This window comes from Phacochoerus africanus, chromosome 12 (genome assembly GCF_016906955.1).
Source record: "Phacochoerus africanus isolate WHEZ1 chromosome 12, ROS_Pafr_v1, whole genome shotgun sequence".
NCBI classification, from domain to species: domain Eukaryota; kingdom Metazoa; phylum Chordata; class Mammalia; order Artiodactyla; family Suidae; genus Phacochoerus; species Phacochoerus africanus.
In genome coordinates, this window is record NC_062555.1 from 15182705 (window position 1) to 15197362 (window position 14658).

General features: G+C 41.5%; 1 protein-coding gene and 1 long non-coding RNA gene across 7 annotated transcripts in view; one reads left to right on the plus strand and one right to left on the minus strand.

Annotated features, from left to right (window-relative positions):
• Positions 1 to 14658, plus strand: part of LOC125112583 (uncharacterized) — an 18965-nt gene continuing 4307 nt past the window's right edge. Inside the window, exons 1-2 of one of the 2 annotated variants that reach the window (XR_007131185.1) lie at positions 1 to 666; positions 4108 to 4271. This is a non-coding gene — a long non-coding RNA (uncharacterized LOC125112583). The remainder of the gene's footprint in view (positions 667 to 4107; positions 4272 to 14658) is intronic. The other variant, XR_007131186.1, reaches the window with a different exon arrangement.
• Positions 11449 to 14658, minus strand: part of BPNT1 (3'(2'), 5'-bisphosphate nucleotidase 1) — a 23706-nt gene continuing 20496 nt past the window's right edge. For all 5 annotated transcript variants that reach the window (XM_047754840.1, XM_047754836.1, XM_047754835.1 and 2 more), the window contains 2 exons: positions 13083 to 13188; positions 11449 to 12050 (listed from right to left, as the gene is read on the minus strand). In XM_047754840.1, the coding sequence (XP_047610796.1) occupies positions 11902 to 12050; positions 13083 to 13188 (255 nt within the window). In that variant the 3' untranslated portion in view covers positions 11449 to 11901. The remainder of the gene's footprint in view (positions 12051 to 13082; positions 13189 to 14658) is intronic.

Genomic DNA, 14658 nt, shown 5'->3' on the forward strand with positions numbered 1-14658 from the left:
CGCCCCTGGGCCCCCAGGGTCACAAAGGCCAACGTGGCGTTCGACGCTGCGGCTGCCAAAGACCCTGAAGTAGGCGACGTTTTGCGACACTTCGTAAAGCGAGGAGAGTGCGGTGTCAGGCAGAGTCTGCAGCGCGCTGGGCGTTCGCCGAAGCCCGCAGTGAAACAACGCGGATTGCGCACGGTGGTTGGGCGCGGTCTGCAGATGCTGAAAAAGCCCGAGAGCAAACAAGACCGAGTTACTCTGGGGATGCAGGACGTTTTTCTAATGCTTCCTCGTGGTTTTCCCAAGAAGAATGTACTTTCGTGTTTTTCGTACTTGATAGTAACGGTTAAAGTAAAAGAATTATTTATAAAAGCCTTTGCTAAAAACCTTGCCCCAATTTGTCTTCGCTCTAAAAGCGTGCCTTTCAGAGGGCGTCTGACTCTTAAACCTTGTGACGCGTGTGTGCTGGCGAGGGCTCTGCAAGCCTACGGTAAAGGCCGATTACAAAACACACCTCAACCTCATCACTGCCTGAACTGCCCGAAGACATCTCCGTTTTCACTGACGAGTGCCACTTAAATATGAGATTGAGTGCTTAGAGCCGCTGTGGAGGCGTTCTCTGCCTACCCAACGCACCCCCAGCGATGGCTACATCTTACGCATGGCCAGCCTCCAGAGTAGGTAAGGCACCTGCACCAGACAGGATCTGTCCCCTTGCGCCTACCTTCCTGTTAGAATCTCTAGGAATGGGCTCCACAGCCAGCCTCATTTTATCAAGTTATCCAAGTGATGCTATGCACACCATAAGTGCCTTTCTACCAATACCTCTCTATGTTGAAATGGAGTTCTTTTCTGTACACTCTGCTAGCTCTCCAGATTCTTGTTTGCTGAAACCTTAATCTTAGATGTCTTTGGATTCCCCACAATGCCTGGCACATACTGGGGTTACTTCCTACTTTATCATAATTTGTACCAGGGAAAGGACACGAAGACATTGATTGCTGGGGGAGTTGGGGATGGGGATACAAAATATACTTTGAAAGATAAGAATTATGAAACAATGAAAATTTGCATCTTTTATCTTACAAAATTTAGGTGTTCTTGCAACTATGTATTTGTTCTTAGAGCAAAGAATATTGAATGCTGCTTTTTATTATTTGGCTTCTGCTGAGCTAAAGAGCTGTCCTCATGGAAAGCACTGCCACAAGTGTCTGGAAAGAAAAAAAACTTTTGACACACTTTTGCCTATTAGTGACTCTCTAGCAAACTAAAATCTGTTTTATTCATCCATTTGCAGGCAAATGCAAAATATGGTCTTGTTCTTTGACCAGCTGGTTTGGGGGATATTAGGAAACCAGGGCTATGGGAGACTTGCAGCATAAAAGACAGAAAGTCGCTTGGGATCTTAAGAAGTTTAAATTATAATATTTACTTGTATTGCCTCACCGTGTTCTGAGAAGGATTCAATCCTTCAATTCCTTACTTAGAAGCATATTATAAAACAAATCATTTTAATTGAGTAAGCAGACAATAAGAATATAAAGGAAAGGTAACACCAAGAGAGAAGCTAGAATAATAAACAGATGGCATGTAACCCTATTCATCTTCTTGGGATGAGCTCCAAAATTGGACTCAAAGCCAAGAGCAGGAGTTCCCATCATGGTGCAGTAGAAACGAATCTGACTAGGAACCATGAGGTTGCAGGTTCGATCCCTGGCCTCGCTCAATGGGTTAAGGATCCGGCATTGCCATGAGCTGTGGCGTAGGTCGAGGAGGCGGCTCGGATCTGGCATTGCTGTGGCTGTGGTATAGGCCGGCAGCGACAGCTCCAGTTTGACCCCTAGCCTGGGAACCTCCATATGCCACAGGTGCAGTCCTAAAAAACAAAAACAAACAAAAAAATCCAAGAGCAAAACTATTTACTGTATGATAAGGAAAGCCAACTCTGCTAATGCAGAGACAGAAATTAAATTAATCATAGAGACATAGTCAATGTGGTTTTTTGGGGCTTTTTTGTTTTTTTGGGGTTTTTTTGCCACACCTGCAGCATGTTGAAGTTCCCAGTCAAGGGATGAAACCCCCACCACAGCAGTGACCCTAGCCACAGCAGTGACAAAACCAAATCCTTAACTGCTAGGCCACCAGGGTGGTGTTACCATTACACAACTGTTATTGGTCCCATTATTTTAATATGGAATTTTAAAACTTTCAATAGAAAAATAGAAATTCAAAGTAAGTTCTTCTGTTTAATAAACCACCACAATGTAGTGGCTTACAGCACTCTGCTATAGCTGATGTTTTTGGGGGCGAAGAAGCCGGGCAGTCCTTGGCTGAGTAACCAAGAGAAGCTGCAATGATGTCAGACAGGTCATTTGATGCTATTTAAATGGAGGTGGGGGTGTTGAAGTTGCTGAAGGACTTTGCTCACTGGGTGCCTGGGTGGGAAATCTGGTAGATTAGGCTTTGATGAACCCTGCTGTCCTCATTTCCTCAGGTCCTGTCCCTGTGACACCACGAGCAGGGTAGGAAGTGGTAGGAACCTCCACTCTTGCTGGCTGCCCCAAGAGTGGAGGTTCCAAAATACCAACATGGCAATTGCAAGGCTTCTCCTGGTCTGTCTTTGGGAGTCACACAGCATCAGTTCTGTGGCACTGTATTGGGGACCAATGAGTCACAGGACCCACTGAGATGCAAATGAGGGGACCATACAAAGGCAGGAGTACCACTGGGGACTTCGGTCCCCTGGAAAAGATATGTCCAAGTCCTAGACCCCAGTCCCTGTAAATGTGACTCTGAAAGTCTTAGACTCACAGACTTTGAAAAACTTAATGGTTACCAAAGGGGACAGGTGGGGGAGGGGAGGGAGGGACTGGGGTTTGGGACGGGCATATGCGCACGGAGGTGTGTGGTGCGACGGGCCAACGGGGACCTGCTGTCTAGCGCAGGGAACTCTACCCAGTATGTTGTGATAGCCTGTGTGGGAAAAGGATCTGAAAAAGAATGGATGTGTGTACATGTATAACTGAATCACTTTGTTGTACAGCAGAAATTATTACAAGATTGTGAATCAACTATACTTTAATGAAACTTTAAAAAATGAAAAAAAAAAAATGGAGTTCCCATTGTGACTCAGCGGTAATGAATCCAACTAGTATCCATAAGGACATGAGTTCTATCCCTGGCCTCAATTAGTGGGCTAAGGATCTGGCATCGCCCTGAGCTATGTTGTAGGTCTCAGACAGGCTCGGATATCGCATTCCTGAGGCTGTGGTGTAGGCCAGAAGCTGCAGCTCCAATTCTACCCCTGGCCTGGGAACCTCCATATGCCACAGGTGTGGCCCTAAAAAGCAAAAAGACAAAAAGAAAAAGAAAACGAAGAAAATAAAGTCTTTGCTTATGTAGTAAAGTTAAAAATCTTGAGATGGGAGTTCCTGTGGCTCAGTGGAAACAAATCTGACTAGGAACCATGAGGTTGTTTCGGGTTCGATCCCTGGCCTCACTCAGTAGGTCAAGGATCTGGCGTTGCCTTGGGCTGTGGTGTACGTCACAGATGCGGCTGGGATCTGGTGTGGCTGTGGCTGTGGCCAGTAGCTACAGCTCCAATTAGACCCCTAGATTCGGAACCTCCATATGCTGCAGGCGTGACCCTAAAAAAGACAAGAAACAAACAAACAAACAAAAAATCTTGAGATGACATCTTCTTAGAAAGGAGAGGGAGATTTGACACACGGGGAAAGGAGTCGTGAAGACAGAGACAGACATTGAAGTGATGCAGCTACAAGCTAAAAGATGCCAGCGATTATTGAAGACTCTGGGAAGTGAGAAGAGAGGTGTGGAATGGTCTCCCACGGAGCCTTCAAAAGGGACCCGCCCTGCCTCCACCTCGATTTTTGACTTCTCGCCTCTAGAACTCTAAGAGAATAAACTTCCGATGTTTAAAGCCTCCCAGTTTGTGGCCATTGGTTACAGCAGCTCAAGGAAGCTAATATGAGGGACAGTCTTTCCACACTAGTTACCATAAAGTAGGCTTCAGTATTTTACTGTATACAGATGTTTTTATCATGTACATCATAGTGTCGCTGATAACAGTTCTCTACTCTGGGCTGTGCCTTTTTCTTACAGAATACACAGTGCAGAGAAAACTAATTTATCAAAGGTGTCATGACATGTGCCTTATTTAGCAGGCACTCGAAGAGAACGTGGTGATGGTGGATGACTTATGTTTCTTCCTAACTGCTGTGGAAAGCACTATTGAAAAGTCTGTGTGCACTGTGAAAATATCTTTGGTGAGTATGTGTTGTATTTAAGTGAAAAAGGAATAGTTTATTTAAAAACATTTCTCAGCAAAAATTCTGCAGTTCAGTCATTCATGGGAAAGAAAAGCTTGCAGTGAAGAAAATATGGATCAAAAGAGTAAATGCATAATAGGCTTTCAGTTTGAAAATACTAGCGCCTGACTCAGCAAAGCAAACACCCAATTTGCATTTGGTCTGTTCCATCAGTTTGGAAAGTTGAAAGATGATGTTTTCTTGTTCCCTGTCAGTATTTCATCAGCGTTAGGTAGGCCTGCCTGAGGAAAACACTGCATTCAAAATTAAAAGTTCTTTGGAGTTCCTATTGTGGCTCAGCAGAAACGAATCCGACCAGTCTCCATGAGGATGTGGGCCGGGAATCTGGCATTGTCGTGAGCTGTGGTGTATGTTACAGATGTGGCTCGGATCCCAAGCTGCCTTGGGTGTGGTGTAGGCTGGCAGCTGCAGCTCCAATTTGACCTCTAGTCCGGGAACTTCCATATGCTGTGGGTTTGGTCCTAAAAAGCAAAATTAAAGTCCTTTACTTTAATCAACACAAAAAAAGAGCTACAACAACAGATCATGCTGAAAAGTCAGGTACTGTGTATCCCCAATTTCAAAAGCTTCTGACTGAATTAAATAAACTGATTGACATGAACTGAGCACTGCCAACAGACTCTATGGAGAAATGATCTATCAGTTTCTTCAGGGATACTTGGATAATGTTAAGAAATTGTACCTAGTCAGTGTGGAATCTGCTGATTTTGTAAATGCTGCATAAGAAAGTAAAAGAATTGATTCCTGGGTGGAAAGCCAAAGGAATGGAAAAAAAAAAAAAAGCAAGGACCCATTTCCCAAGGGCTCTCTCGGCAGCTCTGCCATTCTGGCTCTGATGGACACAGTCTGCTTCAAAGGGCAGTGGGACCAGGACATTGCTAAAGAAAATACCGAAGAGGGAGAATTTAAGCTGAACAAGGATGTGAGCAAATCCCTGCAGATGATGAAACAAAGGTAGTCCTTTACTATCACCTTCCTGAAGACTGTGCAAGCCAGGATCCTGGAAATACCATCCAAAGCAAGTATGGTTTTGCTGATCTAGGCATGACTTTGCTGCTGCCAGAATGAAGGAAACGATCTGCAGGAGCTTGAAGATAAACTTACCGCTGAGAAATGAATAGCCTGGGCAAGCTCACAGAACAAGAACAAGCGAGATGGGGATGTGGACATCAGTTCAAAATGGAGGAGAGCTTGACCTCAAGGCCATTCTGGGAGCCGTAGGGGTGGTAGATGCCCTACAGCCAGTAGGACACTGACTTCTTAGGCATGACTAGGAGCTGCCATGTTATGGTGTCTAAAATCCTGCCCAAGCTCTATGTGGAGGTGACTGAGGAGGGCATGGAGACTGCAGCTGCCCCTGGCATGGAAACTGTTCCAACATCATTACCAATTTATGAAAATTTCTCTTGTGGTCACCTTCCCTGCTCTTCATCCAGAACAGTAAAATCAACAGCAGCATCTTCTTTGGCAGAGCTGAAGCTGCTTCCTCTTAGATGCTCTTAACCTGTGGCGACATTTGGGAAGCCTGCACACAAAGTTGTTCCAGTAAATTGATCTCTAGAAATAATAGATTCTCTTTGATTCATTTTCCTTTCCAGTATCATAGTCATCATTAAGAATTTAATGGTTGAAATAGAATGTCTGTCAATCTCTCTCTCTACATTTATAAACCTACTTTTCTCCTACTAAAATTCCCTTTGGACAAAATGTTCAACTTTACGATAAAGTAAAGGGCTATTTCAATATCCTTATCTTCTAAATTTGAAACGTCATTCTGTTTGTGACCTGTTTTAAATGAACCAAACCAAATTACCCCTGCTGTCCAAACTTATTAACTTGGACACCTACATTTCTTTGAATTTAGGTGATATCTGGAACCCTTACATGCCTATTTTTTATTTTATAAAGTAAATTATCAGGAAAACAATGACTATACAAACAAAAAAGAAAATACTAGCATAATGTATACCTTGTATTATCATTGCATTGTTAACAGGCTGTATTTATCACTATTTTAGACTTACCAGTTTACACTGTACTTGCCTATTTTGTCTTTTGGATTATAAACTTCTTGCAGACTGTGCCTTTGTTTCATACCATTTATCTGTGCACTTTCCCTTTGCCTGGAATAATTTTATCCAAGGATTTCTTGACTGATTTCTTATTCAGATCTCAGATCTGAATATGCCTTCACCTTCTTTTGAGGTCTTTAGCATTTTTTTTTTAAGCTAATCCTGTATTTTCTTATCTGCAGCCTTTCAGACATCATTTTTGTAGATGAATGTCTTAAACATAAACAATCACAAAAAGCCTTGTAAAGATGCTCCCATGACCTCTTCTGCCTCGGACTCTCCACTGATGCTTTGTCTCAGCTGGTAAATTAGATAGAATGCTTTACTTGAATCAGGGTAGTCTGGGATCCTCTTTTGTTAGATACTTCTGTTTTTATATTTGTGCTTTTAAAATAGCTTAGCAAAAAGCTCTTTATGCTGCCACTTCCATTCCTGGTTCCATTTTGGCCCTTTTACTGCATATCTGCTTTGTTTATGATCATATACTCACAGTTTCATTCGAATGTAAAGCAATAAAAGAACCTTTTATTTTTCCTGGTCACAGTATCATAAATGGCCAAGGGGTAATGCCTGTTTTTCTCTAAATGTGTCAAAAACACTTTGATAAAATTGAATGAGGTAATAATGCTTGGGGGATAATAAGGAAAGTGTGAAGTGCTATATGATGCCATTCATTAAGAAGGAGGAACTTGTATTATTATGCTCAAAATTTTCTCTTAGGATTGATAAGAACTCCAAGGTGATGTCACATTCCTCCGTGATATGGGCACTTCCACTTCAAAAAACTATGCTTCAGGTGACACATCTGGGAGTAACTATTCCAGATTTGGTTAAGCTTCCTTCTGCGTAGTAAACAATGTGTTTATACAATAATGTGTAATGTAATTAATTACACCTTACACTATGTGTAATACATAATATTACACAGTAATACTATGATAAGTTACTTTGATATTTCAAAGTTGCCCTCTTCCAAATATATTCCAGCTAGTCAATGTGACTTTTAAAATTTCTTTGATGTTATTAGGTGTCACACAGGGTCCAGCACAGTTTCCTGCACATCACAAATGTCATTCACTAATTTTGAGTGATTGAATCCTTCCTATGTGATATATAGAAGATTAATGTTTATTTGCTGAGAAATCCTCTTTGCAAGAGTCTTTTCATATTGATTGTCTTCTACTACATACTGCACTAGGGATGCAGATAATCCTGGACTCATTTATTCACCTAATGAATAACCAAATAATCTGTTTTTGAACACCTTCAGTGATAAGGAACTTAATACTGCCCAAGACACCCCCTTCTGTTTCCAGCACCTGCAAGGTTCACCTAGGAGTTCCCTCTGTGGCACAACAAGATCAGCTGCATCTTGGGAGCTCTGGGATGCAAGTCTGATCCCTGGCTGGCACAGTGGGTTAAGGATCCGAGGTTGCTGCAGCTGCAGCCTAGGTACTAACTGAGGCTGGGATCTGATCCTTGGCCTGAGAACTCCATATTCATTCAATTAAAAAAAAAAAAAAAAAGAGCGAGAGATGGATCTAAATCTGCTTCTCTCTACCTCTGTCCACTATCCTCTGAGGCTATAAGGGTTTAGAATCCTTCATGTGACAATCTCTCATATGTTGAAGGCTGTCATGATGTCTCCCATGGCTTTGTTGTCTAGGTTAGATGCCACCAGTCCTTTCAACAATCCTTCAAGTGATAGTTGCAATCTACCCCAGCTGTCCTCCTCCAAACGTGCTCCAGTTAGTCGATGTGCCTTTTACAATGGGATACTCAGAACTGAACAAAATGATCTGGGTATGACGGGGTCAGGGCGGAGTGCAGGCAGAAGCATTGCCTCTCTTATTTTGCCCATTACAATGCGATTAGCATAAACACCACATTAGCTTTTTAGAGCCACATTAAATTGTTGACTCAAAGTAAGACTGTAAACAACTAAAATCCCCAGAGTTCTCCATCCTGTATCTTAGACGTGGCATGAATTAACTTACCCTTATCTTGACCCACAGATTTGACAGAGCTCGTATTCTCATTGTAAGTATTGCTGAATTTAAACTGTTGAGATCATTTTGGCGCCATCTCTGTCATACAGTACAACTACTCTTGTCAGAGCAATACGGAGGCTCTAAAAAGACTTGCAGTACAGAGCAGAACATTCTAAGTGCCCAGTGACTAGCCGAGTCCAGAAATGCTTGAAAAGTTCAGCAACGAGTGAAACTCTTCACTGGTGAGATCAGAGACTAGTGCCAGGCAGCAGTGATGACTCTTCCATTTGTTTAGAGTTTTCCAGTTTTATTACTCTTTCCAGTCCCAGATTATGAACTAAAATTCATCACCATTATGTGCCTTACATCTGCCTTACAGAACACTGATTTTGAGAAGTATAGAATCATCAAGGATGTGGAAGTCCTCAGTAGACACGAGGCATGTGGAGCTGTGGTACTCAAACAGAAACCTGCTTTCAGGAAAGCCAGGGTCCTAAGTCGGTTCTTTTTTTTTTTTTCTTTCAGGCAAGAAATAAATTAGGATAGGATGCTTGTGAGAGATGCAAGCGGGCAGGCATGGAAGCTCTGCCTCAAGGATCTGGTGGGCCACCAAGAGTTCCAAGTCTTAATATCACTATCTGTGAAATGCTTTTATTAGTTCCAATAGTTGTTTTTTTGGGGGGGTTTTGGTTTTGTTTGTAGCTATGCTGGGTTTTGTAGATGCTTTTTTCTTTCTGTCCAATATTTGTAGCTCTAAAGCTTTATCACTTTCATAGTCTAGGTCTTCCAAAGTATCACTGAACAGGAATAGTGACAATGTTGAACATGAGCGTGTTTGTTTTCTTCCTGACTTTATTGGGAATGTCACTGCTTCACTATCAAGAATACAGTTTGATTCTTCTTTCTAGATATTCATCATCCAGCCCAAGAATATTGCTCTATTCTTAGGTTAACAAGATTTTTTTTTTTAAAAAAAAAGGAACGATGGGTATTTTCAATACCTACTGAGATTCAGAGACATATTAAAATTATTATTATTATGTACAGGATATATAGAGATGAAAGACCAAGTTCTTGCCTTCAAGAGCTTAGCCTTATAGGTGAAAAAGTTGAATAAATAAAAATTACTATATGGGAGATACATGAAGGTACAGAAATGTGTTCATTCTACACACATTATAGAGGTTTGGAGAGTAAAAATAATAAACGTGTTTGCAAAAAGGACAAAGGTAGCTGAGAAAATGCAAAATGATTATCCATAGTGAATGCGGGAGGAAGGAGAGGAGAGGAAAGGAAAGCCTCCGATAAGAGTTGATATGAGGAGTTCCCTGTGTGGCTCAGTGGGTTAATGAACCCAACTAGCATCCATGAGGATGCAGGTTCGATCCCTGACCCCGCTCAGTGGGTTAAGGATCTAGCTTTGCCATGAGCTGTGGTGCAGGTCACAGATGAAGCTGTTTCCCTTAAAATTAAAAAAAAAACAAAAACAAACATTTTTTTTTTTTGAGTTCCTGTTGTGGCTCAGAGGGTTAAGGACCCAATGTAGTTTCCTTGAGACTACAGGTTCGATCCCTGACCTCGCCTAGTGGGTTAAGGATCCAGCCCTGCTGCAAGGTGTGGCATAGGCCAAAGAGGTGGCTTGGATCCAGCATTGCCACGGCTGTGGCTCCAGTGTGACTCCTGGCCTCAAGTGTGGCTATAAAAAGGAAAAAAATGTTAATGATGTGGCCCCTGCCTGCCTCCCAAACTTCACCTTATATAACACTATTCCCTTTGGTCACCTTACTTCGGCCTTCTCTGTCTTTTTTTTTTTTTCTTTCTTCCTCTTCTCAGAGACAATGTGCTTATTATTCCCACTAGTAATTCTAGGTCTTGACATGGGTGACCTCTTGCCATCCAGTTTTTGGATGAGACATCACCTTCTCAGAGAAGAAATCCCCACTTCATCTGCAGGGACACCCTCTTCCTGCCCGCCTTCCCGGCCCAACTGCTGCCAGCTCATCGTCCCGTCTGATCCTTCACAGCATCTGCCATGGTCTCACCTCCTTCACTTGTTTATTGTCTGTTGCTCCACAGAAACAAGAGCTAACACAGGAACAGACTTATGTCCACTGTTGAATGCTCAGTAGTACCCAGACAGTGCCTAACATACAACAAGGGCTCAAAAGATAGCTGCTGAATAAATGAATGCTGGAATAAACACAGGCATAGGTCACAGATGTGGCTCAGATCTGGTGTTCCCGTGGCTGTGACATAGCCCTACAGCTGCAGCTCTGATGTGACCTCTAGCCTGGGAACTTCCATATGCCATAGGTGTGGCCCTAAAAAGAAAAGAAAAAAAAAAATCACTGGGATGGAGCCTGTGAATTCATATTTTCCTAGGTAATTCTTTTTTTTTTTTTTTGAATGGTTTTTTTTTTTGTCTTTTGTCTTTTTGCTATTTCTTGGGCCGCTCCCTCGGCACATGGAGGTTCTCAGGCAAGGGGTCCAATCGGAGCTGTAGCCACTGGCCTACGCCAGAGCCACAGCAACTCGGGATCCGAGCCGCGTCTGCAACCTACACCACAGCTCACGGCAACGCCGGATCGTTAACCCACTGAGCAAGGGCAGGGATCGAACCCGCAACCTCATGGTTCCCAGTCGGATTCGTTAACCACTGCGCCACGACGGGAACTCCAGAACAGGTTTTTATTTTTTCCATTATAGCTGGTTTACAGTGTTCTGTCAATTTTCAACTGTACAGCAAGGTGACCCGGTTGGTTCTGACATACAGTGGGTTCAAACATGATTAATTTAAACTTCTTGCTTAATCCAATAACAGAGAGATTTATTTAAAAGCATGAGACAGGCACCTAAAAAACAAAAGCCTAAGCAGAATGTCAGAATAATTTGGTAGCACATATTATAGTCTCCCTTTGGAAGGAAGAAGAGCAATTACCTAACCCTACAGAGTTAAGTAGCATAATGATGCCATAAGAATAAAGTAATGCCCACAGTAGAGAATATATCAGCTTCAAATACTTAAAAAAAAAAGCTGGTGAAAAAAACAGCCAGAATTAAATAATTTATTATAAAGAAACTTTTCTCCAAAATGTTTCATCAACATATATAATAACATTTTAATGTACTCAGAATGAGAGTAGGAAAATGTCTTACTTTACTGTGAAAAACGAGGAGATGATTCAGGTGACAACTTGTGCTACAGAAATCTTGTTTACAAAACAGGAATGTAGATTGGGCAACTGACTGGGCTAGCCAGTTGGAGCTAAACTTTTCTTTCATTTCTCCAAATAAATGGAGAGAAAGAAATGTGACATATTCTAACTTTATACATTTTCCCGATATCAAAATTGGTCTGGATGATTAATTAATTAAGACATTTTAAAATTCTCTTTCTACTCCTAAGTAATTGGATAGAACAGTCATCAACGGGGAGTGGAGCTCTGGTGTCATTCAATTAGTTGTAAAATACGCTCTCTTGAGATGCAAGTCCTTGATTTCCCTTCAAGGCACAAGTGCATTTTTGACAGACTGGGGAACTCGACTTGCATAGTAGTCGTAATTCCTCAGCGTGGCCAGGACTCCCGCCGAGTTCATGTGCTTCACTTCCTTGTTATACTGAAGGGCATTTCCATGGATGTCGGTTAACTTGCCTGCAGAAAAAACATCAGTACAATGTCAGTGGCTGATCGGATCATTATGTTTCCAGTTATTTCTAAGTGCTTCTTCCTTCCAAATGTAATATGGGCCAATGAATTCTGGATAAAATAAGAAAGACAATGAATGACCACAAAGGTTAAACATGAATGCACTTGGAACTGAAGATTGCAGAGAAACCTAACTGAAGGCCAAATCATTATTTTTTTTTCTGATTAAAATAATTTCACTTAGCATCTTCAATTTATACTTCTCAGTACCAGTTAATTTCTCTTTTCCCTAAGTGAGATTTTTCCTATTTGTTATACTCCATCACCACTCTTCCTGGTTTCAGAAGTGTTTTCTTCATTCTGTCTTTTATTAGTAATACTTTATTCGGTCAGAGGTTGTTATGTTCACAAAACATAACTGTTACATTATGGTTTCATTTAACATTCTAATGACAATGGATCATGATGTGATGAATTTAACTTCCTTGTCATGTAATTTGCTAGTGAGATAGTGATATAATAATGTACCAAGAGAAATGACAGAGTAAAAATCAAGTGTTTAAGAATTAGTGTGATCTGATGTCTATTTGAAATGGAAAAATATCCTGCTAGGCATATATTTGTAACATTTTTGCGGTCAGATTAAAAAAATTCTAATTCTATGATCTTTAGCATAGTACTGAGATATTTACCAATATCGCCTTAAGAGAAATTACTGAGATGATATGATGAATATCTTGTTTTTAAGGAAAAAAAATCCTAAAGGCATTAGGTCACAAATTAATAATGGTTTAAATAAATTAACTGCATGCAGACCAAGGCCCCAAGGAAAAACTGTAACTAAACAAAAATGGATTAGCTGAAAAATCTACTTTCTCATTTATGGAATGCAGAGCAATGGACTAGATAAGCTCCAACTTTCCTTCCGTCTTCCACAGCCTAAGAGACCAGGTAAAGTAGTATTACTGAAATATCATATCCGAGCATAACCTGAAAACTGTACATAAACTGTAATTCCCCCAAGTGAAATGGACTGACCTCCCACGGCATGTAAAATAACTTCGGGAGCACAGGTATCCCACTTCTTGCATCCAGGACTTGCAAATACGTAAGCAGAGGCTTTGCCTTCAATCAGCTGGATAATCTGGAAGGTTAAGATAATAATTACCCCTCGACCATGACGTGACTGAGGCACAAAGAGAGAAGCTGCTTGTTTTTATCAAGTACATTTCAATTTCTGTCAGACTCAACTTAGGTTAAAGCCTTCGAGCAGGTGCAAGGACACGAGCAGCCCAACAAAGAGAGAGACACGTGCACAGTGCTGTAGTGATCTGAGGGGGCAAGTGGTCAGGTCCACTCCAGGGAGGCTCTCTGCACGGTCTCCACTTCCAAGTTAGGAAAATAACGTTTGCTTTTTTTATGTTCTTTTTCTTTCTTACTCTAAAAAAGTGATTTATAATTTGTTGTAGAAAATTAAAGTTTTCTAATCTTGTAAAGATTTGACCATTATTACTTAAAGGATGCAGAAATATCAACCAGTGCAATAAGTCTAAGTTGTAGTGAGTCCTAGTTGATGCAGGATGTTGACTAGTCTAGCAAGCAGTTTCCTAAGTCTTTGTTTTGGAAGCATATCAATTGCTGTTTGGGCCACCAAACTATGAATTTTTAAAGGGTTGTCTTACTAACTCCTGTATATTCATACAAAACCAAGGTCACTGAGAGAAACTGCGTGACTTTTTTTTTCTTCTTTTTAGGGCCACACCTGCAGCATATGGAAGTTCCCAGGCTAGGGTTGAATTGAAGCCACAGCTGCTGGCCTACCACACCACAATCCACCAACCTAGGGTAGGGATCGAACCCACATCCCCATGGATACTATGTTGGGTTCTTAAGCAGCTGAGCCACACAGGGAGCTCCAAAACAGTATGACTTAACAGTAACTTGCTATCAGCTTTTCATTAGTCATTTGGCTTATTTTCTGGTTATAGTGTAAAATAATTAGTACTGTAAGACTCAGACTTAAATATTGAGATGAAGAGACCAGCCTGGGAGAATGAGAAAAGCCTCAGTGAACACAAGTAACCAGTTATTCTTCTGGGGCCGCTGTATGCAAGGACACTGTCCCGCCGTGAAACCCTGCTGTAGGCTCTGAGTGACAGCTTTCTCTTTCCTTAAAGGAATAAGTGTCAAGTCTTCTTATGCACCAGGGACTATGCCAGGTATCCATTTTGAGGGAAGAGGGCCTGTAGCTTTCATTAGATCCTCAAGGAGGTCCTACGGGAACGTTAAGAACTGCGCGGTCACAGGAGAAATGGCAGGGGCTGTGCAGGGCGGGGACTCTGTTCTCACAGGCAGTGCTAAGAGGGAATATGGGGTTTTGCAGGTAATGAGGAGGAGCAGAGAAAAATCATATTTCAGGGACTACCACGAATATTATCTTTACTTGGAAATGTTTTATTTTTTCCAAAATATTGTTATTTTGAAACTTCCATTTTTCATCCTCTTGTAAGCACTCTCAGAAAACCTAGTAGTAGCTGATTATCGCTTTCAAAAGGTAGGTGAGGAGGAGAAACGAATTCCATTCAGTCCACTAAATATTATTACTCGCCTCCAC